Raw genomic sequence first — 23,639 nt, forward strand, 5'->3', positions numbered from 1 at the left:
AAAGGCAAACTGGAAAATTCAAACAAAAAACAAACTGGAAGTCATATTTGCAGTATTTTTAACAGAGCTCAAACCCACAGGAACTCAGAAAATCAGTAAGAAAAAGACAATCCAACAGAAAAGCGGACAAAGAACATAAATGAGCAACTCATAGAAGAAATACAAATGGGCAAAAATTATTTTAAAAAGATGTTCAACCTTAAAGACAATCAAAGAAATGGAGCTAAAAATAATAGTTTTCACTTATCAGATAAAGAGGATTACAAATGACCAGTGTGCTAGGTTGTAACAACACAATTAGTGGGAGTATAAATTAGTACAGTTTTTCTGGAAGATAGTTTGACAGTATGTTTAAAATGTAAAATCAAATTTCTACTTTCATCCAGAATTTCTCTAAAGACAATAATTGTGTGTGTGTATGAGTGCGTGTATTACAACATTATTATAAAAGCAAAAGCTAGAGGTCATCCCTCATGTTCACAAGCAGAGATTCTTTAAATCCTGGTTCATTTGCCCAGTGGGCCACCATACTTCCATTACCAAAGGAAGTTACATTCATAGAAATATTCTAAAATATTAGTTGAATGAAAAAAGTTGCAGAGCAGAATATATGATCTCATTTATATATTTTTTAAATTTTTTTATTTATTTATGATAGTCAGAGAGAGAGAGGCAGAGACATAGGCAGAGGGAGAAGCAGGCTCCATGCACCGGGAGCCCGACGTGGGATTCGATCCCGGGTCTCCAGGATCGCGCCCTGGGCCAAAGGCAGGCGCCAAACCGCTGTGCCACCCAGGGATCCCTCATTTATATATTTTTAATAGGCTAAATGTACATTAAAGCCTAAAGAGATATATACAAAATTATTACTATTTCCTATTGCTAGAAGACAAGATTATAAGAGCATGCTCCTTTTTAAAAATACTTTTGTGGTTGTTGAACATTTTGTAACCAAAATAATTCTTATAGTCAACACAAACAGTAAAAATAATTCCATTTTGGAAAAAATAATTTTATCTTTCACAAATGGCCCAGATTATTCTGGAACATTTCAGAATGCTGGAGAACGATATTTTCTCACCTCCTAAATTAAACTTTTGTACTTATGTGTTTTTTTTTTTTTACTTTATTTTAAAGATTTTATTTATTATTTGACAGAAAAAGAAAGAGACAGTAGAAGCAGGAAGGAATAGCTGAGGGAGAGGGGAAACAGGATCCTCTGCTGAGCAAGGAGGTAGACATGGGGCTCAGCCCCAAGACCTTGGGATCATGACCTGAGTCAAAGGCAGACACTTAACCGACTGAGCCACCCAGGCGCCCCATGTTTTTATTTTTTTAAGAGTAAGGCAGTATTTTTTGAAATCTTTAGAGATTTATCCTGGATCTGGAATGGCTTGTATACCTTTATTTTGAAGCTAGAATAGCTAGCATTTTCAGGTGAAGAAGCTTTGGGAAATTATACAGCAAGTAAACCAAAGTAAAAGCAACAACACCCAAATCCCATAATGTCCTTGAGGAAATCAACTGAAAATACAAAATTGAACATGGGCCAACAGTAAAAAGTTACCGACATGAAAATAATTATGTTGAAAATTTGAGGAAGTTATATGGATTAAACAACAAGAAACTTATGAAATATGCCCTGGGAATTAACTGGGAATTCGCTTTGTAATTTTCAATCTGTGTTCTGTGACCAGGTGGAATGGACGCTAAACAGAAAGATTGTTTTAAATGGAAAGATTGTTTAAATTCACCTAAGCATTTAAGAATGTTTCTAAAATCTTAATGGAAGTGAAGATAGTAAAATCAGCTTTTTAAAAAAGTTGTGAGGGCAGTTTTTTATCTGAGATGATCAAAAACCTTTAATTTTGACTAACATAGTAGGTAGATTTATATATATATATATTTTTTCCCTTGCCGCAGGATTCCTGTTAATGGAGAAAACCCCAAACATCGGTCATGGCATACTTTAACACCAATAGCTGATGATAAACTTTTTCTATTTGGTGGACTAAGTGCAGACAATATTCCATTAAGTAAGTCAATTAAAGTTTAGCCTACAATTATTATCTCATTCTTTTTTCTTAATCATATTTGATACTTAAGATGTCTTTCTTTTTATTTTTTTATTTTCTGGTTTACCTTTATTTCCAACTGTATGCTTGCATTAAGAATTAGAAGACCCCTTTGCTTTATTTAGTACCTTTGGCTCTCCATGTTCTCCTGTTTCCTAGGTATATAGAAAAGGAAGGGTGGTTGAACCTAGATGAATTAAAGCCCCTTTCAACTATAATATTCTGTGATTCTGTGCCTTCCTGATTTTTGATCCAGATACTTACACTGTAGGCTGGAATGGGGATTAGAAGAACAGTCTTCCCCAGAAGGCTCTGGAAATATAAGGTGGGAAGGCCAGTTGCTTCTCTTTTTGTTCCAGAACTATAAAGGAAAGTGCTTAGCCAGAATCTTTAAACTCCTGTCACTGCTGATTCCAATGGCTAGGTTTTGTAATGTGGGTTTTTTTTTTTCCCAGCAGTAAAATTGTGACATCAGTATAGACACATGACCAAGAGTATCCACTTCTTACTTTGATATGTTAGATGTTTTGTGTTTTCCTAACCCAGAAATTTTCCATGACTAGAGATGTGTTCATAAGGGACTCATTTATATAATTCCATATAGGATCTGGAAACAATGACTTATTTTTCAACAAAAATTGAGCATCAGTTGTGCATCTGGCAGTCTGCTGGGCAGCAAACTCCAGAGGCTGGTTAGAGAAACAGGAGTTTCTAGTAGGGGATGTTAGTTACTGCGGATTGTTATGCATCTCCAATTTGAAGGTTTTAATTAAAAGAGATTTGGAGTCTAATAAAAACATCTATTTTTTTTCATAGGGCTTGTTTAATATCATGTCTTTTTGAGCTCTAATGCTTTTAATTACAATTTGCTGTTTTAGGTCATTGACATGTGGGAAATTCCATGTCCTAACTCTTAGTCTAGTTGGTTTCCTCCTGTACAGACTCAGCCTAACTTCTGGCTAGTATGTGAATTCTTTTAATTTTGTTGACTGTGATAGTAGCATTGTGGTAATGAGATAATGCCATTGTGGTTCTGTAAAAAATGTATTTTTTAAAGCGATATTTACTGAAGTATATATGGGGAAAATGACAGGAGATCTAGGATTTGCTTTAGAGTAATTGAGCCACAAGAATAACAAAAAAAGAGATAAATGAGGCACATGTGATAAAATCTTGGTAGTTGAATCTGCGATATGTGAGGGCTCATTGTCATGGTCACTCTACCTTTGTATATTTCTAAAAATTTTTGTGAGTAAATATGCATACATACAAAAGATAGTTGCATAAATGTAGCATTATAAATTGGGGAAATTTTAAATTTTATCCCAAAGACCTAATCTGAATTTCTGAACTGTCATAATATTGCAGGTGATGGTTGGATTTATAATGTCATAACAAATGGTTGGAAACAACTTATTCACTTACCTAAAACAAGACCCAGGTAAGTCTAGAAATTAATGAATAGTAAAATAGTTAAGAATTTCTGAAGTATTAAAATATAGCACTGATTTTATAGTATTTGCCATTAAAATCATAAATCATCAAGAAAGATCTTTCAAATAAGCTTGATGTTACCTAAATGATTTAATTATCATTTTAATTATATCTGATTGTTAGAAATGATCTATTCTGTTTTCATCTATGTTTAAATATTTGAAAATGTTACTCTTTTAGGTAAATGTATAATCTTTCCTGATAAATATGAAAAGGCTAAGAAATTGGAAGTATCATATAATGTTAATTTTTTTTGATAAGTAGACAAGAATGAGTTTGGCTTTAGTAGTTATTTATTTTTGGAAGAGGTTTATTTCAATGTAATGAGAAAATTACTTTCATGTTGATCAAATAGATGGCAGATTGTTATTTTTATTAACTGATGTATTCATTAATATAAATTTTTTGAAAAAGAAACATGTTAGTTATTGTGGTATATTATAGAGTGAAAGTTGTAGAAACAATATATTTTTAGACCACAATTGATCCTTGAACAACATGAGTTTGAACTGCATGGATCTACTTATTATATGGATTTTTAAAATAAATACAGTACTATAAATGTATTTTCCATAAGATTTTCTTAATAAAATTTTATTTTTTAAAATATGAGTCTAGTTGACATACAATGTCAGCTTCACATGTACAACATGGTGATTCTACAACTCCATACATTGTCCTATGCTCCCCACAATTGTAGGAAACATCTGTCACCATACAATGCTACTACTGTGCATGCAAGTATATTCCCATGCTTTACCTTTTATTCCCATGAGTTATTCATCCATAACTGGAAGCCTGTATCTCCCAATACTCTTCACCCATTTTGCTAATCGCTCCATTACCTTTTCCTTTCAATCATCAGGGTGTGTTCATAGATCTCATTTTGCTTTTTATTTATTTGGTTTTTTTTATAACATTTTCTTTTCTCTAACTTACTTTATTGTAAGAATACAATATATAATACATATAACATAAAAAATATGTATTTATTGACTTTATGTTATTGGTAAAACTTCTGGTCAACAGTAGGCTAGTAATACTTAAGTTTTGAGGAGCCAAAAGTTTTATGTCAATTTTCAACTCTGGGAGGTATCAGCATCCCAACCCCTACGTTGTTCAAGGGTCAACTGTACAAAGAAAACCACATTGGTATTGTAATTCTTTTTATTCTAATTTAAGTGAGTAGTATAATAAAAATATATTCATAAGAAATTCAGAGTCAGCACGTTATAATCGTTAGTAATTTTACTCTTTTCCTTGCTATGTATTTCAGAATTTTTTTGCTATAGATTATGTATAGTATGAAGTCAACTTAATGATATGCATTTCAGAAGTTTAATAAGTAGCAATGAAGCAACTTACTTGAGAAAAAGGCCTGAAAATTTTTGTATACATTTCAGTGCCTATATCTATATTAATATGCACAAAATGTTTAGTTTATCATATCTACATATGTGATTCTTATATTTTCATGTGCAAAAATTCATTGGAGTGTATTATTTTAGCAATTTGGATCTTTTGAAATGCATTTTTTAATTTAAAGAGTTTTATATTAAGATATGGGAGCCCAGAGTTCTAGTCCTTGCTCAGCAAAGTCACTTAATGAAACTGAGCAATAATTTCTTCATCCCGTGAAATGAGGGAGTTGGACTAGAGAAGCTCTTAGTTCTCTTGCAGTTGTTTGAACAATCAATGAATTCTTCAATTAATGAACGCATTAATTTTGGACCAAAGTGATAGTAAGAATATGTTTAATTTTTAAATTGCTCCTATTTTATAATTCAATCCTTAATAAGTAATTAGAGCAACACAACTATTATCAATAATATATTAGTTAGAACTGAGCTATGTAAAGAGATTTCTTTGAATTCAGCTGATATGTCATGTAAATAATATGCTTTATTAGAATGTTTAGGTGATAAGTTTAGAGCAGCTGTGAGAGGACATAAACTATCAGTCTAGAGACAAAACATCAGGTTGCAAGCTAGATGTCACCAAAATCAAGGCAGGAAAGGCTTTCCAGTGTTCTTCGATGATGAAGTCCAGGCCAGAGTTTCCCTAAGGCAGATAAGACAGAGGCAGATCTATCTTCAGGTATGAGGTGAGAAGAAGAACAGGTGGGATACAGTTTAGTGTAAGGAGAACATATATATGTGTATGTGTACTAATTTTTAATGAGTGAGAATTTACTTAACATCTAAATACATTTTGTACAAACTGTTCCAAGTTATAATTTGAAATGTAAATGGCCCAATTCTCCTCTTGTAATTCCACAGCAGGATTTCTTGACCTTGGCACTATTGGCATTTTGGACCAAATTATTCTTTGTTATTAGGAGTGTCTTGTGCACTGTAGGATGTTTAGCAGCATTTTTGGCCTTTATCCACTAGATGCCAGTAGTACTGCCCCCCCCCCCACCTGGAATTTTGACAACCAAAAATATTTCAGATATTGTCAAATGTTCTTTGGGGGCCAAATCTGCCCTGATTGAAAACCACTGTTCTATAGCGTGGCACTCTTTTCTCCAGGTCTCACCATAGTTGGAGCAATGCTTGGTTGAAAGGCCATCTATATAGCTATACCTCATTGCCTGTAAAAGTGGCTGTCAGCAAGGACCTCCCCCTTTTTTTTAATGTGTCTGTAAAAGAAGTCCAACAAAGTGTTGACTGTGGAGCCTCAGGGACTTCCTGTTGGATCCCATTACTATTGCTGAAGTTATACATGGCCTTCTCACCCTGGAAATTTAGCATTCCTTGTATTCTCTTCCCTTTATCCAATCCCCCTCCCCAAGCCCACATCATAATCTGGATGTCATGAAGACTTATATCAATTCATGTTCTACCATATAAGTTGGAGAATTGGGCAGAGTATTTCCTAAACAAAATCCCTTAAGACTCAGTTCTATCCTGGGTCCTGAGTGCAACTGTCGTTGGGTGTGTGAGTGATTGTTTGAGGAAAGTATTTAATTTAACACATTGTGCATAATCCTACTGTTTGCACTTGTGGGAGTTGAGTGAAAAGGTTAAATGTACTAAAAATAAGTTACATGGTAATAAAATAATGTGTTATGAGGTGTCTTTTGCTTCAGCGATTTGGTCTGTTAAGGAAAGTCATCAAAATTCTCTCAGAGTCAGAGCAATGACTTTGTAAAATTCTTGATTTATCTTCTAAAATTGAGAAATTTACATGTACTATTTTTCCTGAGAGAGCTCCCAGAAATATTGAATTTTATGAAACATAAGATTATTCTTTGTAAATAATGTGAAATTGGAGATGAATATGAGCTATTAGATCATTTCCACACGATGCTCTATTCTTATGAGATAATTTATTTAATGATTGAATTAAATATGGTGGTTTTGTATTTCCTTTTGTTAATTAGACTTTTTGAGCACCCACTGGATGCAAAACACCATATTTAGGCATTTTTAAAGAGAAGCATAAAATTACATTACTCAAGTTCCAGTGGTGTGCTGGTAAAGGGTTAACAACTGCTTTCCAGGAAAAACAAAACAAAAAAGCCCTAATTTATAGTGTTACTGTGGTCAATTTCAAGCTACCTATGTGATGGCACTGAACATGGATTTGGATAGAGATAGGCAGAATTTATTTTAACTACCTGGTAAGCTACTTCCAGCACACCACTGGCAAATTTTGATCCAAGGATCTCATATGTGGACCTTTAGAAGATCCACACATCAAATAATTAAAGTAGTATATAGAACAGTTTATCTTCAAATGTAAGGCAGAAGATTATAAAATGAGCACATAAACGTTCAAAGGTGCTAACCAGAGAGGGAAGTAGAGCCAGTTTGTTTGGGTATTTTGACACTTCCTGGGGATTTTGAACCTGTGTTAAAGGCTCTGAAAGAATGATTTCTCACCCTAAACATAAGACACAGGGTGAGCAAAAGCCTACAGATAGGTAAGCTTTTCTCTTAGGAGACACAAATAAGTGAACTTGATTGGAGTAGAGGGTTAATTGCAGGGGGAGGAAGCTAAGAATTAAGAATTATGGGAAAAAGAAATAATGGTTTTCTTTTTAAAGAAATAATTGTTGATCGTGATTATGAGCCTAAGAAAAATGGCACAGTTGCTTCCTGATCAGGACATGCTCATGGTTAAAAACATGTGAAAAATATTATTTGTCAGCTAAATATAGCTGAGAGAGAGTAGAGACAGAAAAAACAATAATAATTCTGGTATTCTGTACCCAGAGTGATAAGTAGTGTGACAGTATAAATGTGAAGGGATTGCCATGTTGGGTTTGTTAGGTGTTGGGGAACAGAAAACAGGAAAGAAAAGTCAAAAGTGATTAAAAAAAAAAAAAAACAGTAACATGGCAGATCATAATAAGAAACTTGGGAAAGGGGACCATTTCACCAATAGGCTGATCAGTTTCTTTTTAATTCATTTTATTTCAGTGATAAAGTCTATGAGATAAAGAGGTTAGAAAAAGGTTGGGGAATATAATAGAAAAGAGTTATTGGGAGTTACCTCCTTAATTGACATGATTTAATGAGAATCTAATCTTTTAGTGATTCTAGAGGAATCTTCAAAATCTTATCTCTTTTAGGATATGCCAAAGGTTCAAGTTCAATCATGCCCATTTTGAAATAGATTAAAAGTGAAAATGTGCAGTTTAAAATGGATTTATATGTCACATACAGTTTCTTTCTTCATAATATTTTACTCTGCTTATAATTTTCAATTATAGGTTATGGCATACGGCCTGTTTGGGGAAAGAAAATGAAATAATGGTATTTGGTGGGAGCAAGGATGATTTACTTTCCTTGGATACAGTAAGAAAATTTCATATTTAAATATTTCCTCTGAGTAGTTTTGTTAATCAAACTAAATGGCTGTTCAGTAAGGTTGTTGATATTCCCACATTGCAAAATATGGAAGAATATGAAATGTTCTCTGTAACATTAATCTTCAGAATCTTCAGAATGGGTGGCTTTTGTGAAGCATTTAAGGATATTTTGAGTTTACAAGTCAAAATAGGTCTATTAATCTCATTAGTCAAATTATTAAGAAGATTTTATTTATTTATTCATGAGAGATACAGAGAGAGAGAGAGGCAGAGACACAGGCAGAGGGAGAGAAGCAGGCTCCATGCAGGAAGCCTGATGCAGGACTGGATCCCAGGACCCCGGGATCACACCCTGAGCCAAAGGCAGATGCTCAACTGCTGAGCCACCCGGGTCTCCCACGAAGAGCTTTTAAAGAAGGACTCTTCCTTTCCTCTTTGAGCCTCATCATAGTATGGGTGTTTTTAATTTTTTGGAATTAAAATATTTGCAAATTATAGATATTTCATAAGAATATATATATTGTATATATAAACTAGAGTAATAAGTACCCATGAAATTTGCTGCCTCACTTAATAACTAGAACACCAATGCTAGCTTCTCTCATCAAGAGGAATGCAGTTTGAAATTTTTAAGTGTATTTTTCTTTTTATTCTATGTGTCTTTGCCATTGCTTTACCCATTTTATATTTAAGATGAAAGCATTCCAGTTTTAAAATTTGATAAAACTAAGGTCAAAGAAATAAATGAATAACATTTGGAGAGCATCATTCTTTCACTTCTAGCACCTCGGGCAATTCAAAGCAAGGTGGTCATGCCCATACTGTGTTGTGATGGGACAGGAGCTCAGGATCCATTGCTCTGGTTTGTATAGGGCATTGGGAATAGCTGGCCTCCGAGCTGGCAGGGATAGGGTGCACCAGCCAGAATCCAGCCACGTTGGCGCCAGCTCACTGACACATGATCTCCAGAGTTGTGCCTGCCATGTGGCAAACCGTGAAATGAGCTGGCTTATCTCCAGGGAATTTGATTTACTTTTAGTTTTGAAGCCTCTGATTTAAACACTACATACATTGAAAGTTTTAGAACTTTTCTTTGGCTGAGGATTCAGTTTTTCAACAAAAGATTAAAACCACGACTTTGCATTTAATTAAAAAGCAAATTTTGTGGTTTGTCTTCTTTTTCTTGGCACTAGAAATCAGTAGGATACAGAGTTTATCATTAAAACAGGAATTCTGGGACGCCTGGGTGGCTCAGCAGTTGAGCGTCTGCCTTTGGTAGGGTGGCATGTTCCTGGGGTCGGGCTCCCTACATGGAGCCTGCTTCTCCTGCCTGTGTCTCTGCCTCTCTGTGTGTGTATCTCTCAGGAATAAACAAATACAGTCTTTAAAAAAAAACAGGAATTTTGATTAAAATCATGATCATAAATTATGAAATTCTACAGACTTATCTGAAAGGATTAGGGACATTTTCTGCTGATTCTTTGACACTAACTTTTAGATGAGAGAATCATTATTCATAAAATCTTCTGGATCTGAGATTTCCAAATGAAGATTCCCAGGATTTGGAAAAGAGAGACAAAGAAATTTTAAGTAAGAGTCATTTGGAAGAGAAAATTTCTGCTTAAAAAACAAAAAAGCTTGAAAACCACCACTTTTCTCATTTTGAACTCACTGTTCTAAGAGAAGAACATGCATCTGAGTTTAAATTTGCAATCGTATAGGTTGTGATTAGGTAAAAACTTGGTCACTGAGAAATGGTAGCAATGTACCCAAAGTTTTTGTGGCTAGCAGGTGTGTGTATGCATATGTATGTTGTGTGTGCATATGTGTGTGTGTGAATAACTAGAGGGAGGAGTTTTATTTGCTGCTTTACATAATTTCTTTTACATTTATAAAATAAAAAATTCAATTATTAATGCATTTTCATTCTTTTAAACACCTTGATAATTCTTTTTTTATGTTGATTAGGGCCACTGTAATGATTTATTGATCTTTCAAACACAGCCTTATTCACTACTCAGGTAAGTGAATTCATTATATATGTATATATATATATACATATATATACACTATTAATATATGATAATTTCTTTCATCTTCCTTTTTGGGAAATGTGATAATTTTTCAAATAGTTTATGATTTGAATTTAAGAAAATGTTTACATCTTCCTAAAAGTATAATCAAATTTATAGTAGTGAACCACATACCAACAGGATTTTTAAAAATTAAAATACACAATACAATCATATTTTTATTTTGTGCATAAAATTGCATTTAGTTCACATGGGAGTATTAAACATACTGTATTTCCTTGATTCTAAGCCTGAATTTTTTCGTATTTTTAACTTTTCTGAAATCAATGTGTGTCCAGTAATAGACACACATATATGTGCACTTAATTTAGTAGAATTTTTTTTTTACCACCAAAAATGTTACTAAATTGGTGGTATGACTTATGGTATCTTAGCTCATACACTTGTGCTCTAAAAAGAGTATATTCAAGGTTCAGTTGAAAGATTGTGGAAGAAGCCCCTGTTTCTGCCTGTGAGGGTCAGGAGGAAGGGTTTGAGTGAAGTAGAAGTTGCCAAGTGACCAACTGTAGTTATTTATGCAGGGGGAATAACACGGGTGAAGGCATGTGAGAGAGAAGCTGACATGCTAGATGTCAAGGAGTAGTCTAACTTCCAGACATTCTACAGCTTGAACTACTTGAAAACCACTGGACCAGCTCAAATTGGACCATCCTAATGGCTTTCTTAACTGCTCCTTCTGTTATTATAGTGGTTCCTTCGGTTACTGCAGGTTAGAATCTCAGGGAACTTCAAAAAGTACTGATGCCTGTGTTCCATGCCCACATATTATGATTTAATTGGTCTGGGATGTAGCCTGAACTTTGGAATTTTTGGAAGACCCAATATAATTCTAAAATGAAGGCAGTTTGGAAATTGCTGATGTCATGATTATTGCCTTGTATTGTTTCTTAACTTTTGCTGTGAACATAACTACTTTCCCTAAGTAGATTGCAAGTTCCTTATATTCAGGGATATTACAGTATTTGAGTGCTTACCATGGGAAAGCACTATGCTATGAAGTGAAAAGTCATGTTCTTTTCCTTAAATTGCTAGTAAAATAGAAGGCAGGTTTTCAACAACTCTAAAAGAAAAATAAAATTGTTTAAGAGAAACCTATACAAAGATAATGAGACTGGCAAAGAAGACCCTCTATTCATGTGGTTAAGATGGAGAGAGTTAGGGGAGTCTTTGCAGAAGAGGAAGAGTTAGAGACAATTTGCTATGAACAAGCGTTGCAAGGGTGTTTGTACAAGGTATATGAGTATGGTATGTTCTGGAAACTGAATTCTTGAGCATTCCTAGACATAAGCATGAGATGTGGAGTAGGAGAAGAAATCAGAAACCTTGTATCAATTAGAGCTTTTGTGTTTCATGCAGATGAGTTTACATTATCTTGTGGGAGATCAAGAACCACTGAAAAATCTGGAGCAGAGGAATAAGCTGATCATATTACAAATTAGAAAGCTCCTTTGAGAAGAATGTGGTTAAGAGATTGGAGGGATATGTGACTGGGTAACGAAAGTTAATAGAGACTTGCAGGGATCCCTGGGTGGTGCAGCGGTTTGGCGCCTGCCTTTGGCCCAGGGCGTGATCCTGGGTTGATCCCGGAGAACCGGGATCGAATCCCACGTCGGGCTCCCAGTGCATGGGGCCTGCTTCTCCCTCTGCCTATGTCTCTGCCTCTCTCTCTCTCTCTGTGACTATCATAAATAAATAAAAATTTTAAAAAAGTTAAAAAAAAAAAGAGAGAGAGATTTGCAGTGGTCAAGCATAAAGTGTGGGGCTGATCTTAAAAGTGGAGTTGGAGAAGGTAGAATCGGCTTGGTAGGGGAAGAAGAGTAAAGAATAATAGTCTATGAAGAAGGAAGTGAGGGCAGCCCGGGTGGCTCAGCGGTTTAGTGCCGCGTTCAGCCCAGGGTGTGATCCTGGAGACCTGGGATCGAGTCCCACGTCAGGCTCCCTTCATGGAACCTTCTCCCACTGCCTGTGTCTCTGCCTCTCTCTCTGTGTCTCTCATGAATAAATAAATAAAAAACCTTAAAAAAAAAACCCCAAAAACCTATATTAAAAAAAGAAAAAGAAGGAAGTGAGTTTGAAGGTGGGACGGCGTAGAAAGATGAATTTGGTTTGGGGCCTTTTGAAATTGAAGTACTTACAGTGTCTTTAATGGAGCTATTCATTAACTAGTCAAATATATGGAGAGATGTCTGGGCTAGACAAAGATTTAAGAATCATAGTTAAGGGCTCCTGGGTGGCTTAGTTGGTTAAGCATCCAACTCTAGATCTCAGCTCAGATCTTGAGCTCAGGGTCATGAGTGCAAGCCCCATGGTGGAATCAACACTCCAGCTGGGATAGAGAGCCTACTTAAAAAAAAAAAAGGATCACTGGAGTATAGATTGGAGTTTTGAGAGCAAGGATGAAGCCAACAACTGAGCACTAGGAACTCATAACATCTGAGGAGTTAAAGAAGCACAAGATAATGAAAGATGAATGAGGAGATAATGGGAATGCAAAATGGAGGGAGGAGAGAACTGAAGATGGAGAGACTACTTGCTGGAAAGAGGTCACAGAATATCTGGATTGCAAAGTGCCATGGATAATTTCTGGGGAGCAGCACCAAGACCACAGGAAAAGTAAGGATACAGTTGACCCTTTAACAGCACCGATTTGAACTGCAGTTTCACTGATATGCAGGTTTTTCCCGATAAATCCACACAGCACTGTAAATGTATTTTCTCTTCACTAGGATTTTCTTAATAGAATTTCTCTTTTCCATTGCACTTTACTGTAATAATATGGTATATAATACATAACATACAAAATGTATGTTTATTGACTATGTTATGGGTAAAGTTTCCAGTCCACAGTAGACCATTAGTAATTACGTTTTGGGGGAGTCAAAAGTTAGGTGTGGATTTTCTACTGCATGGGGAGCCTTGGTGCCCCTAATCCTCAAGCTGTTGAAAGGTAATTGTTTATATGCTGAGAAGCAGCAACCAGGTTTTGGAAACAAGAAAACAAAGGAAAAATTGTCAGAGCAGGATCTTGAGGTGGATTTTAGTGAACGGGAACTGAATTAGTTGTTGAGAAGAATACTTTAAAATAACGAGGAAAGTCGGAAGTAGGGATATAAAGGCAGAGGAATTTGTTGGCTGGAAGGGGTACAGGGAGAGGGCGCTGAGCAAGTCTTACTTGGTAGTGAGGTCATGGGGGGGGGGAGAGGAGATGTGAGGATATGAACTGCGAGGGTTGAGGAAGATCGGAAATCACTGCCTCAGTGGCTTCGAGAAGATTGGGACGAGGGCTGTGTAGCACAGCAGAGCACTGGGGAGGGGGTGGAGGGCTGAGACCAAGGAGAAGGGGCCAGGGACGCCCGTCTGCCCAGCAGGCCTTTCTCTGGCGGCTCCGAGCAGCCAGGTGGCCCGGTCCACCGGGGGTCGGAGAAGGACGGCGGCCAAGGCGGGTAGAGTTGCTGGAAGAGAATGAAGCGCAGACGGACCGGGCTGGGCAGGAGAGGAAGCTGAGGCTGGAGGGGCCTTTGTGGCTGGAGAACCGGGAAGGGAGTGCGCGTCGGCCGGGACGCAAGGCCAGGGTCCAGGAGGGGCGTGTGCACGCGGAAGATTTCGGGGGTGGACCGTCCAGAGCGCGGTTATCAAGGGCAGAACGGCTTTCACACAGAATCAAGGACGGGGGAGGGGGAGCCTCAGGGCCGTGCTCCCCACCGGCCGCCCGCGCCCCGGGAGGCCGCGCCGCTCGGCTTGCTGCGGGGATTGGAAGGGAGGGGAACCGGGATGGGGCGCTGCCGCCCACACAAACGACGGACACCGATAGGCCACACAGGACGGGCTTGGGTCTGAGGTGGGGGCCGAGGCCGACCGGCCGGCTTCGTGGCAGCGCCCTTTGCCCCTTGTGTGGCGCTTCTGGGAATGTGCACACATTGTTTTAAGGCTGAGCGAATTTCGATGCATCAAAGGGAATATAAAGGGCGCCTGGCTGGTTCAGTCGGTTAGGCCCTGTCTTCAGCTCGTCAAGATCTCCATGTTCTGGGATCGAGCCCCACGTTCGGCTCCCGGCTCAGCGAGGAGTCCGGTCTTCCGCCCTTCCTTCTCTCTCTCAAATAAATAAAAGCTTTTTTAAAAGGGGTTGAAATGGAAGTTTTCTCAATATTGGGCTGCTTCCTCCTAAATAGTGCACACGAATAAGTATTGAATCAATGAATGAATAGTAACAACAGAGGCCATCTCCCCATCGGACTCTTCCTTCCCCCATGTGGAAGGGGCACAGGAGCTATCGTGCTACCAGGGCAGCAGAGTGAAGTTGACGTCAAGTGTAAGATTCGTGTCATTTGCTTGTACTTCTCCCCTATCTATGTAGAACATTTTCATTCTCCTTTCCTTAGACTTCCCAGACTACAGAGAAAAGGCTTCATGAAAGTATGGAAGAAGATGCAAATATCTAGAGTGTATTTGTAAAAATGACAATGGAAGTTAACGACAGAAGTGAATCTATCTTTAAACCTTTTTAAAAAGATTTATTGTTTAAAGTTTATCCGTTCAAACAGATGCTCTGGGGATCCCTGGGTGGCGCAGCGGTTTGGCGCCTGCCTTTGGCCCAGGGCGCGATCCTGGAGATCTGGGATCAAATCCCACATTGGGCTCTGGGTGCATGGAGCCTGCTTCTCCCTCTGCCTATGTCTCTGCGTCTCTCTCTTTCTCTCTCTGTGACTGTCACAAATTAAAAAAAAAAAAAAACAGATGCTCTGATAGTTTTTTTTTTTTTAAGATTTTATTTACTTATTCATGAGAGACACAGGAGAGAGAGGCAGAGGGAGAGAAGCAGGCTCCATGCTGGGAGCCCGATGTGGGACTTGATCCTGGGTCTCTAGGATAAGGCCCTGGGCTGAAGGCGGCGCTAAACCGCTGAGCCAGGGATCCCCTCTTTTGATAGTTCTTTTTTTTTTTTTTTTAAGATTTATTTATTTATGAGAGAGAGAGAGAGGCAGAGACAGAGGAGGAGGGAGAAGCAAGCTCCATGCCAGGATCCCGACGTGGGACTCGATCCCAGGACTCCAGTTCCACGCCCTAGGCCAAAGGCAGGCACCAAACCGCTGAGCCACCCAGGGATCCCCTCTTTTGATAGTTCTTAATCAAGTTTCTTTTGGTTTTAAAATCCAAAATCCTCTTCAAAGTAGCTGAAGAAAATAGGGAATTGTATTTGGAAGGACACTAGTCTGCAGGAGACTCAAAGGGGAAAAATGAACAGAGGGGGAAGGGGAGAACCTCAAGTGGTCTCTCATTGACTCTTCCTGTATTGCTGCTCCATTCCTCTCTTCAGACCTGCTGTCTCTGGGTCAGTGTAAGTCAAGGGTGCCAGTGCACTGAGTTTACAGCACGGGAATGGGGAGGACCGGGCCATATGGCATAAAAATGGATGTTCGATACTTCATCTTGGGGCAATGGAAGAAAAAGTTCTCAAGAAGATTAAGTAGTTTTTGGACTGGAAGGATAAATGAAAAAAGATAGACTAACCTGTTTTGAAATCAAGTCTGAATTTTTTCTGCTTAAATAGCATGAGCCTCCCCCAGGTGGCTCAGTAGTTGAGCATCTGCCTTGGGATCAAGTCCCACATTGGGCTCCCTGCAGAGAGGCTGCTTCTGTCTCTGCCTGTCTCTCTGAGTCTCTCATGAATAAATAAATACAATCTTTTTTTAAAAATAGAAAAATAACATTTTGTGTGGTGCATGGCGAGTTGTAATTTTTGTTTCCACTGGATTTTGGTCACAATATGCTATGCTATATATGCTCCATGCTATAAAAATATATAATTATTGTGGTGCTCTGGGAAGAACATGTATCCTATCATGTTCCAAACAATACAGAGGAAATGCATTACCATTTAAACATTTTATGATGATTTTTATTAAGAATACTTACCTGTAAATATTTTATGATTCGGGTTAAAAAACCATTAATTCTATTATGTTTTATTTACAGGTCATGCCTTGACTGCATTGGCAAAAATGCTATAATTTTAGAAAGTCAGATATCTTTATTACCTCCTAAACTTCTGCAACAAGTACTCAAAAAAATAACATTTTGGACTGCAGCTAATCACCGAGAAGAACAAAGAGCCCAAAAAGAAGAAACAGAAAACAATTATCAGTGGATCATTAGCAATTAAATTTTCGTATACTCTATATATTTAATACGTGTAAACATTTTAATCAGACTGTATATTTACCCCCCAAATTGGAGGCTTTATTTAGAAGATAAAATTTGAAACAAAAATGCTATGTTAAAGTGATTATATGTCATGAATATATGGGAATTAGATGTTAATGGAAGATTAATTTATATTTATATTTGTAAACTAATTTCCTAATAAGCTGCGGGAAGAAATATACTTTCTGAAAGTAAGTACAGTTGTAAGAGATTTTAACTCACTGTGTACTCTTTACTGGAAAGTTTACATGAATTTGAGGAGAATAAGAAATTAACCCAAGGACTTTAGAAATCCCCCAACATAATAATAATAGATAAAAGCATTATACATCAACTTTCAGGAAGAATGGATGTTCTCAAGCCACTTTAAAATTAAAGCTTCTCATTAAATAACCCAATTATTTATAAAACTTCTCCTTAAATAACTGATCCAGCTGGGCAAAATGATAAAATTGGCAAACACTGATGTGTGTTTAGTACCGGCCTCCTACCCTTCTGCACTTACCTAGCAAAGTCTTGTTAAGCATCATCGTAACTTTTCCTCACCTTTATTTAAGGAGCGGAATACATGTCTTCAATTGTCTATTACTCCTAAGTTGTTAGTTTGTCCAAATTTATATATATTATATATATATATAATTTATATATATAATATATATTATATATATATTTATAAATATATTTATATATATATATATAAAGACCATGTTTTAAAGTGTCTAAAGTGGAGGTTTGCTTATCATACAGGCTTTGAAATATTGAGAAGCAGTAGATGTATTAACTTTTCAGACACATTAAAAAATACTTTTGCTTTGGAAGAGTGCTTCTAGAGCAGTTTTTGTAAGTAATGAAATGGGATGATAACCTAGTAATTTGCCTGTATAGAAACCCTGCTATTTGGCCCACACCACTCTACAGAGCTGGTACTCAAGACCCACGATACTGGAAATATGTTCTCCTCCCACTGATGGTCAGTATTAACTGCCTCTATGGAAATGGCACACTGTATTTATCTTTATATTCCTTAAACTAGTACTTTTGCCATAATTAAGAAATTACTCATATTATTGGTTATACCCTTCCACTGAATTATTAATAACAATGAATTATTTAAAAGCTCAGTATATGAAATTATTCTCCATAATACCACCATTCAGGTTATCTCTAAAATTTAAAATGTTAGAGAGAATATATTTCTATATTGAAAAATATATGTAATTTATAATATAGTAGCTTATACTAGGTCATTAAATTTTACAGGTATATTTTATATATGTACTGTATTTTGGATGTGTAAAGCTTCTATTTATGTATTGAAATACTTTGTGCTTACGTTTTATTTATTATACGAACCATATATACTATTTTCCTAGTTTTGTTAGTGTGAACCAGTCATTAGAGTTGATTGTGCAAATAATATTTCAGTGTAAGTTTTATTTTTTACTATGTTTAGGCTGATTAACAGATTTAGAAAATGAATCTTACAGGTAATATACATCTTAGAAGTAATTATTACATGAACTTCTGTTATCAGCATTTTTAAGGGAAAAAATATCAAAACCTATTGGACAGTGATAGATGACATTGAAGGAAATGAACATCTTTTAAAATGTGAATTATGTGAATTTAAATTCTAGATTATGTGAACACTTTCCCTAGCCTCTTAGAAAAGTGCTTCTGATTTTAAATGGTTTACTTAGAATGTGAAAAGTTGGGAGTAGCCTCCTCAAAATACACTATCATTTAGGCTTCAACAGAAATCTGTGATCTGTGGCACACAAAACTTTTGACTTAATACACCGTGCTGCCTCAGGAACCTGTATGTCCTGAGCAGTAGCCCCATGGTTGGAGTGGCAGGAAATTCTGATCTTTACCTTTAAGCTCCAAAAGTTGGATTAAACCGAGCTTGGCTTGTCTGCTATTAGAAATTCTTGGAGTCTGCAAAGCCTGTGTTGAAGTCTCAAAGCCAAATAGTATTAATTCCTCACTTCCCATCAGCTGATGGTTTGCTGTCAATTTTTGTGCTGCTGACCTCCACAGTACAGAGGAACCCAAGACAGTAATAGCCCCATAACTTTCTCTCCGAGCTCCCCTCACAGGTGCTCTGTTTGAAAAATGACTCTACAAGGGTTGACAGTCTTTTTCAGATGGTTCACAGAATAGGTTTCCAGTCTGGTTCTCAAGGAAAAAGATTTCTGGCCATCTTTACTATGGTTATTCCCGTTGCCAGGAAGAATTCTTTTGAGTATTATCATTTTTAGTACGATATAGTCAGTAACACATCACAGTTAGGGTACATTTTTTTCCAAATCACATCTTTGCACACATAAAAAATGATTAGCCTTTGGCTAGAAGCATACCAAAGAACTTTATACCTTCTGTCTAGGCACTAAAGTGATGCTTTCACTAATACATTATTTATATTGTATGTGTGTGTGAGAAAGAAATAATAGAAACTAAGAGAATAATTTTCAGGATAGTACACACTGACAAATATTTTTTGACATTAGAACACTTCAAAAGAAAAGCAACTTTGAGAAACATGTAATACTCCCTCCCTGCTTTGTGCGTGTGTGCGTGCACATGTGCACACAGTCACACACACATGCCTGTTTTTTCATTTTATTAATGTGATTATATTGGCATTTCAGGTTGTTGAGGCTATCATACTGTCCAGTGTGCGGGAACAGCAAGAACATTTTTTATCATCCTGTTATGGACTGAATGTTTGTTCCCCCCAAATTCATATATCGAAACCCTGATCCTCAATCAATGTAGTAGTATTTGGAGGTGGGGTATTTGGGAGGTAATTAGGTTTAGATGAGGTCATGAGGGTAACAACCCCACGATGGGATTATTGTCCTTATAAGAAGAGGCAGGGACCAGAGCTCATTTGCTCTCTCACCTGCCACGTCAGGGTGCAATGGAAAGGCAGCCATCTGCAACCAGGAAGGGGGTCCCCACTTAAATCTGCCAGCACCTTGATCTTGGACTTTCCAGGCTCCAGAACTGAGAAATAAATGTCTGTCATTCAAACCATCCAGTCTGTGGTATTTTGTTATAGCAGTCACACTAAGACACACCTAAAGTCCAGAGTTTACATTAAGATTCACTCTCGATGGCATTTATTCTATGGGTTTAGATAGATGTGTAACAATATGTATCTACCATTATAGGAGCATATAAAATAGTTTCAGTCTCCTAAAAATCATCTGTGCTCTGTTCATTCATTTCCCCCACCCCACTAACCCCTGGCAACCATTGATCTTGTTACTCCATAGTTTTGCCTTTTCCATAAGTCATATACTTGGAATGATGGAGTATGTAGCCTCTCCAGGCTGGTATATTTCAGTAGTTAGAAGCATTTAAGTTTCCTTGGTATGTTTTCATGGCTTAAAAAGATAAACCACTTCTTTTTAGCACGGAATAAAATTCCATTGTCTGGATGTTCTTTATCAAGTTGAAGAAGTTCCTCTGTACTCCCTAGTTTGCTGAAATTTTTTTTTTTTAATTTATGATAGGCACACAGTGAGAGAGAGAGAGAGAGGCAGAGACACAGGCAGAGGGAGAAGCAGGCTCCATGCACTGGGAGCCTGACGTGGGATTCGATCCCGGGTCTCCAGGATCGCACCCTGGGCCAAAGGCAGGCGCTAAACCCGCTGCGCCACCCAGGGATCCCAGTTTGCTGAAATTTTTAAAAAGATTTTATTTACTTATTTATTTTATTTTATTATTTATTTATTTTTATTTATCTGAGAGGGAAGAGCATGAATAGGGGAGGAGTAGAGGAAGAGGGGCAAGCGGACTCTGCACAGAGCACAGAGCCCAACATGGGGTTCGATCTCAGGACCCAGAGACCATGACCAGAGCTGAAACCAGGAGTCGGATGACCCACCCTGGTGCCCCTTTCCACTTGCTGAGAGTTTTTATCCTGAATAGGTGTTATATAATTTTTCTGCTTCTATTGATATGATCATTTGATTTTTTTTTTTTAGCCTTTTGATATGGCAGATTCCATTAGCTGCTTTTTGAATGTTGAACAGTCTTGTATACTAGGGATAAGTTTTACTTGGTCATGCGTATAATTCTTTTAAAAAATTTTAAAAATATTTTTAGAGAGAGAGAGAGAGACACGGAATGAGCAGGGTGAGGGGCTGAGGGGAAGCAGACCCCCTCTTGAGCAGGGATCCTCAATCAGGGCTAGGACCCTGGAATCATGACCTGAGCAAGCTGAAGGCAGGCGCTTAACTCACTGGACCACCCATGCGCCCCTCAAGTTGTCTATTTCTTATGAGTTTTGGTAGATTGTGTCTTTCAAGGAATTGGTCCATTTCATCTAGGTTATCAAATATAGGGGCAGAGTTGTTCATAATATTCCTTTTAATGTTATGGAATCTGTAGTGCTGTCCCCTATTTCATTTCTGACATCATTAGTAATTTGTGTCCTTTCTCTTTTTTCCTTAGCCTGGCTTAGAGGTTTATTGATTTTATTGATCTTTTCAAAGAACCAGCTTTCAGTTTTCTTTGCTTATTTCTTGTTTTCTGTTCTTTGTTTGTTTGGTTTATTCATGAGAGACACAGAGAGGTAGAGACATAGGTAGAGGGAGAAGGAGGCTCCCCCAGGGAGCCTGATGTGGGACTCCATGCGAGACTCCATCCCAGGACTCGAGCCCAGAACTCTGGGATCACTACAAGAGTCAAAGGCAGATGCTCAACCACTGAGCCATCCAGGTGCTCCTTATTTCTTGTTTTCAATTTCACTGAATTGAAATTCTTATTTCTTGTTTTCAATTTCACTGATACGGCTGTAATTTTTTTTTTTTTTTAAGATTTTATTTATTCATGAGAGACACACACAGAGAGGCAGGTTCCATTCAGGGATCCCATGTGGGACTTGACCCCCCCGGCCTCCAGGATCACGCCCTGGGCGGAAGGCAGGCACTCAACCTCTGAACCACCCGGGCGTCCCAGCTCTAAATTTTTATTATTATTTTCTTCCACTTGGATTTAATTTGCTCTTCTTTGGTTTCCTAAGATGGACACTTAGATGACTGATTTTAGATCTTTCTTCTAAGATTTTATTTACTCATGAGACACACAAACACACAGAGAGGCAGAGACACAGGCAGAGGGAGAAGCAGGCAGAGGGAGAAGCAGGCAGAGGGAGAAGCAGGCAGAGGGAGAAGCAGGCAGAGGGAGAAGCAGGCTCCATGCAGGGAGCCCGACGCGGGATTCAATCCCGGGACTCCAGGATCAGGCCCTGGGCCGAAGGCAGGCGCCAAACCGCTGGGCCACCCGGGCTGCCCTCTTTCTTCTTTTCTAATATATGCAATTCAGTGCTGTAAATTTCCACCTAAGCACTGCTTTCACCCATCCTACAAATCTTGAAAAATTATAAACATACAGGCAGTGACTAGGGAAGAAAATGAAAGGAAGGAACTAAGGGAGGAAATTTTCAGGCTATGAAAATTTGAGCCCGGAAAGCCTTTGTTACTGTTCAAAGTATTCCTTCCACAGGGCAGCCTGGGTGGCTCAGCGGTTTAGCGCTGCCTTCATCCCAGGGCCTGATCCTGGAGACCTGGGATCGAGTCCCAGGTCGGGCTACCTGCATGGAGCCTGTTTCTCCCTGTGTCTCTGCCTCTGCCTCTCTCTCTCTCTCTGTCTCTCATTAATAAAATCTTAAAAAAAAAAAAAAAAAAAAAACCAACAAAGTATTCCTTCCAAGTAGCGGCCCCAGCCTGAAGATGGGGAAGAGACCAGATAGTAAAGCAGACTCCTCTCAGCAAACACATCCAAGTACAGAGACACCACTGCGTTAGGGATTTAAGATGTATTCTGGCCCAACCCTATTTTACAGGTGAGGAATTCAAGTTTAGATGACAATAATTCCTAATTTTCTGACCTAGTTGAAATGTGTCACATAAAATATAAAAACAGTATCTATTTGCCAGCCTCCCTTACGGGCCGGGCGGTGAGGGTTTCTGAAGTACTTTTCAAGTACGGTTTTCCAGACGGGGTGAAGCTCGCCGCGCTCGGGTCCCTGCTGAAGCGGAAAGAGCTCACCGAGCGGAGGCGGCCTGGCAGCCGGAGGAGGGCCCGGCGCCGCGCCTCGAGGCCACGGGAAGACGGGGCAGAGACGCCTCTGAGATCAGAGACTTACTGAGCAACGTCCCTACCCCTTTCCGGACCGTGAACCCTCTGAGAACATTCCTCAATCACACGAGGAGGAATTCTCAGTTAAAAAAAAAAAAAAAAAAAAAAAATATATATATATATATATATAATTTTCCGCGAGAATGTGGCCACGATCCTCCCCTCCTTGGCCAATGGGTGAAGGTGGCCAAAAGGTAACAGACTTATGGTTATAAAATAAATTATGGGAATATAATATACACCACGGTGCCTATAGTTAATAATACTGTAATGCATATTTAAAAGTTACTGAGAGTAAATCTTAGTTTACAAAAACTTTTGAGAAAAAGAGATTTTTATAAATATCGTGACAGATGTTAACTGTACTTATTGTGGTGCTTTTTTGCAATACATAACAACTTTTGAATCATGTTGTCCACCTGAAACTGATATAATAGTGTATGTCAATTATACCCTTCCCCCCAAAGTAACACTTAGATTTCTATACTGTGGCCTGTTTCCATTTCAAATTCTGCTTCTTAGTTCAATGAGAGTGACCTATCCATGCTAATATGTGAATAAACATATTCATCTGCACTTTAAAAAAAAAAAAAAAAAGGAGGCCAGGAGGTCGGAGCGTGCTTGCAGCCGACAGCACTCCGTCTCGCGGCCCGCGGCGCCGTGGGCGGGGGCGGGGGGGGGGCGGCGGCGGCGGCGGCGGCGGCGGGAGGACCCGGCGCTGGGGGCGCTGAGCGCCGGCCGCGCTTCCGGAGCCCGGCAGGCGGCGTCAGCGGAACGGGCGGTTCCGAGCGTGGCGTAAACAAG

At 38.3% G+C, this 23,639-nt stretch overlaps 1 protein-coding gene across 2 annotated transcripts in view; it reads left to right on the forward strand.

Annotated features, from left to right (window-relative positions):
* KLHDC1 (kelch domain containing 1) overlaps positions 1–16,877 on the forward strand; it is a 42,249-nt gene extending 25,372 nt beyond the window's left edge. The window contains exons 9-13 of one of the 2 annotated variants that reach the window (XM_026000746.2): positions 1,924–2,036; positions 3,444–3,516; positions 8,290–8,374; positions 10,357–10,409; positions 16,455–16,877. In XM_026000746.2, coding sequence (XP_025856531.1) covers positions 1,924–2,036; positions 3,444–3,516; positions 8,290–8,374; positions 10,357–10,409; positions 16,455–16,641 — 511 coding nt within the window. In that variant the 3' untranslated portion in view covers positions 16,642–16,877. Of the gene's footprint in view, positions 1–1,923; positions 2,037–3,443; positions 3,517–8,289; positions 8,375–10,356; positions 10,410–11,837; positions 11,966–16,454 lie in introns of those variants that run through there. The other variant, XM_072761495.1, reaches the window with a different exon arrangement.
* Positions 16,878–23,639: the final 6,762 nt, after the last annotated feature.

This window comes from Vulpes vulpes, chromosome 6 (genome assembly GCF_048418805.1).
Source record: "Vulpes vulpes isolate BD-2025 chromosome 6, VulVul3, whole genome shotgun sequence".
In the NCBI taxonomy this organism is placed as follows: domain Eukaryota; kingdom Metazoa; phylum Chordata; class Mammalia; order Carnivora; family Canidae; genus Vulpes; species Vulpes vulpes.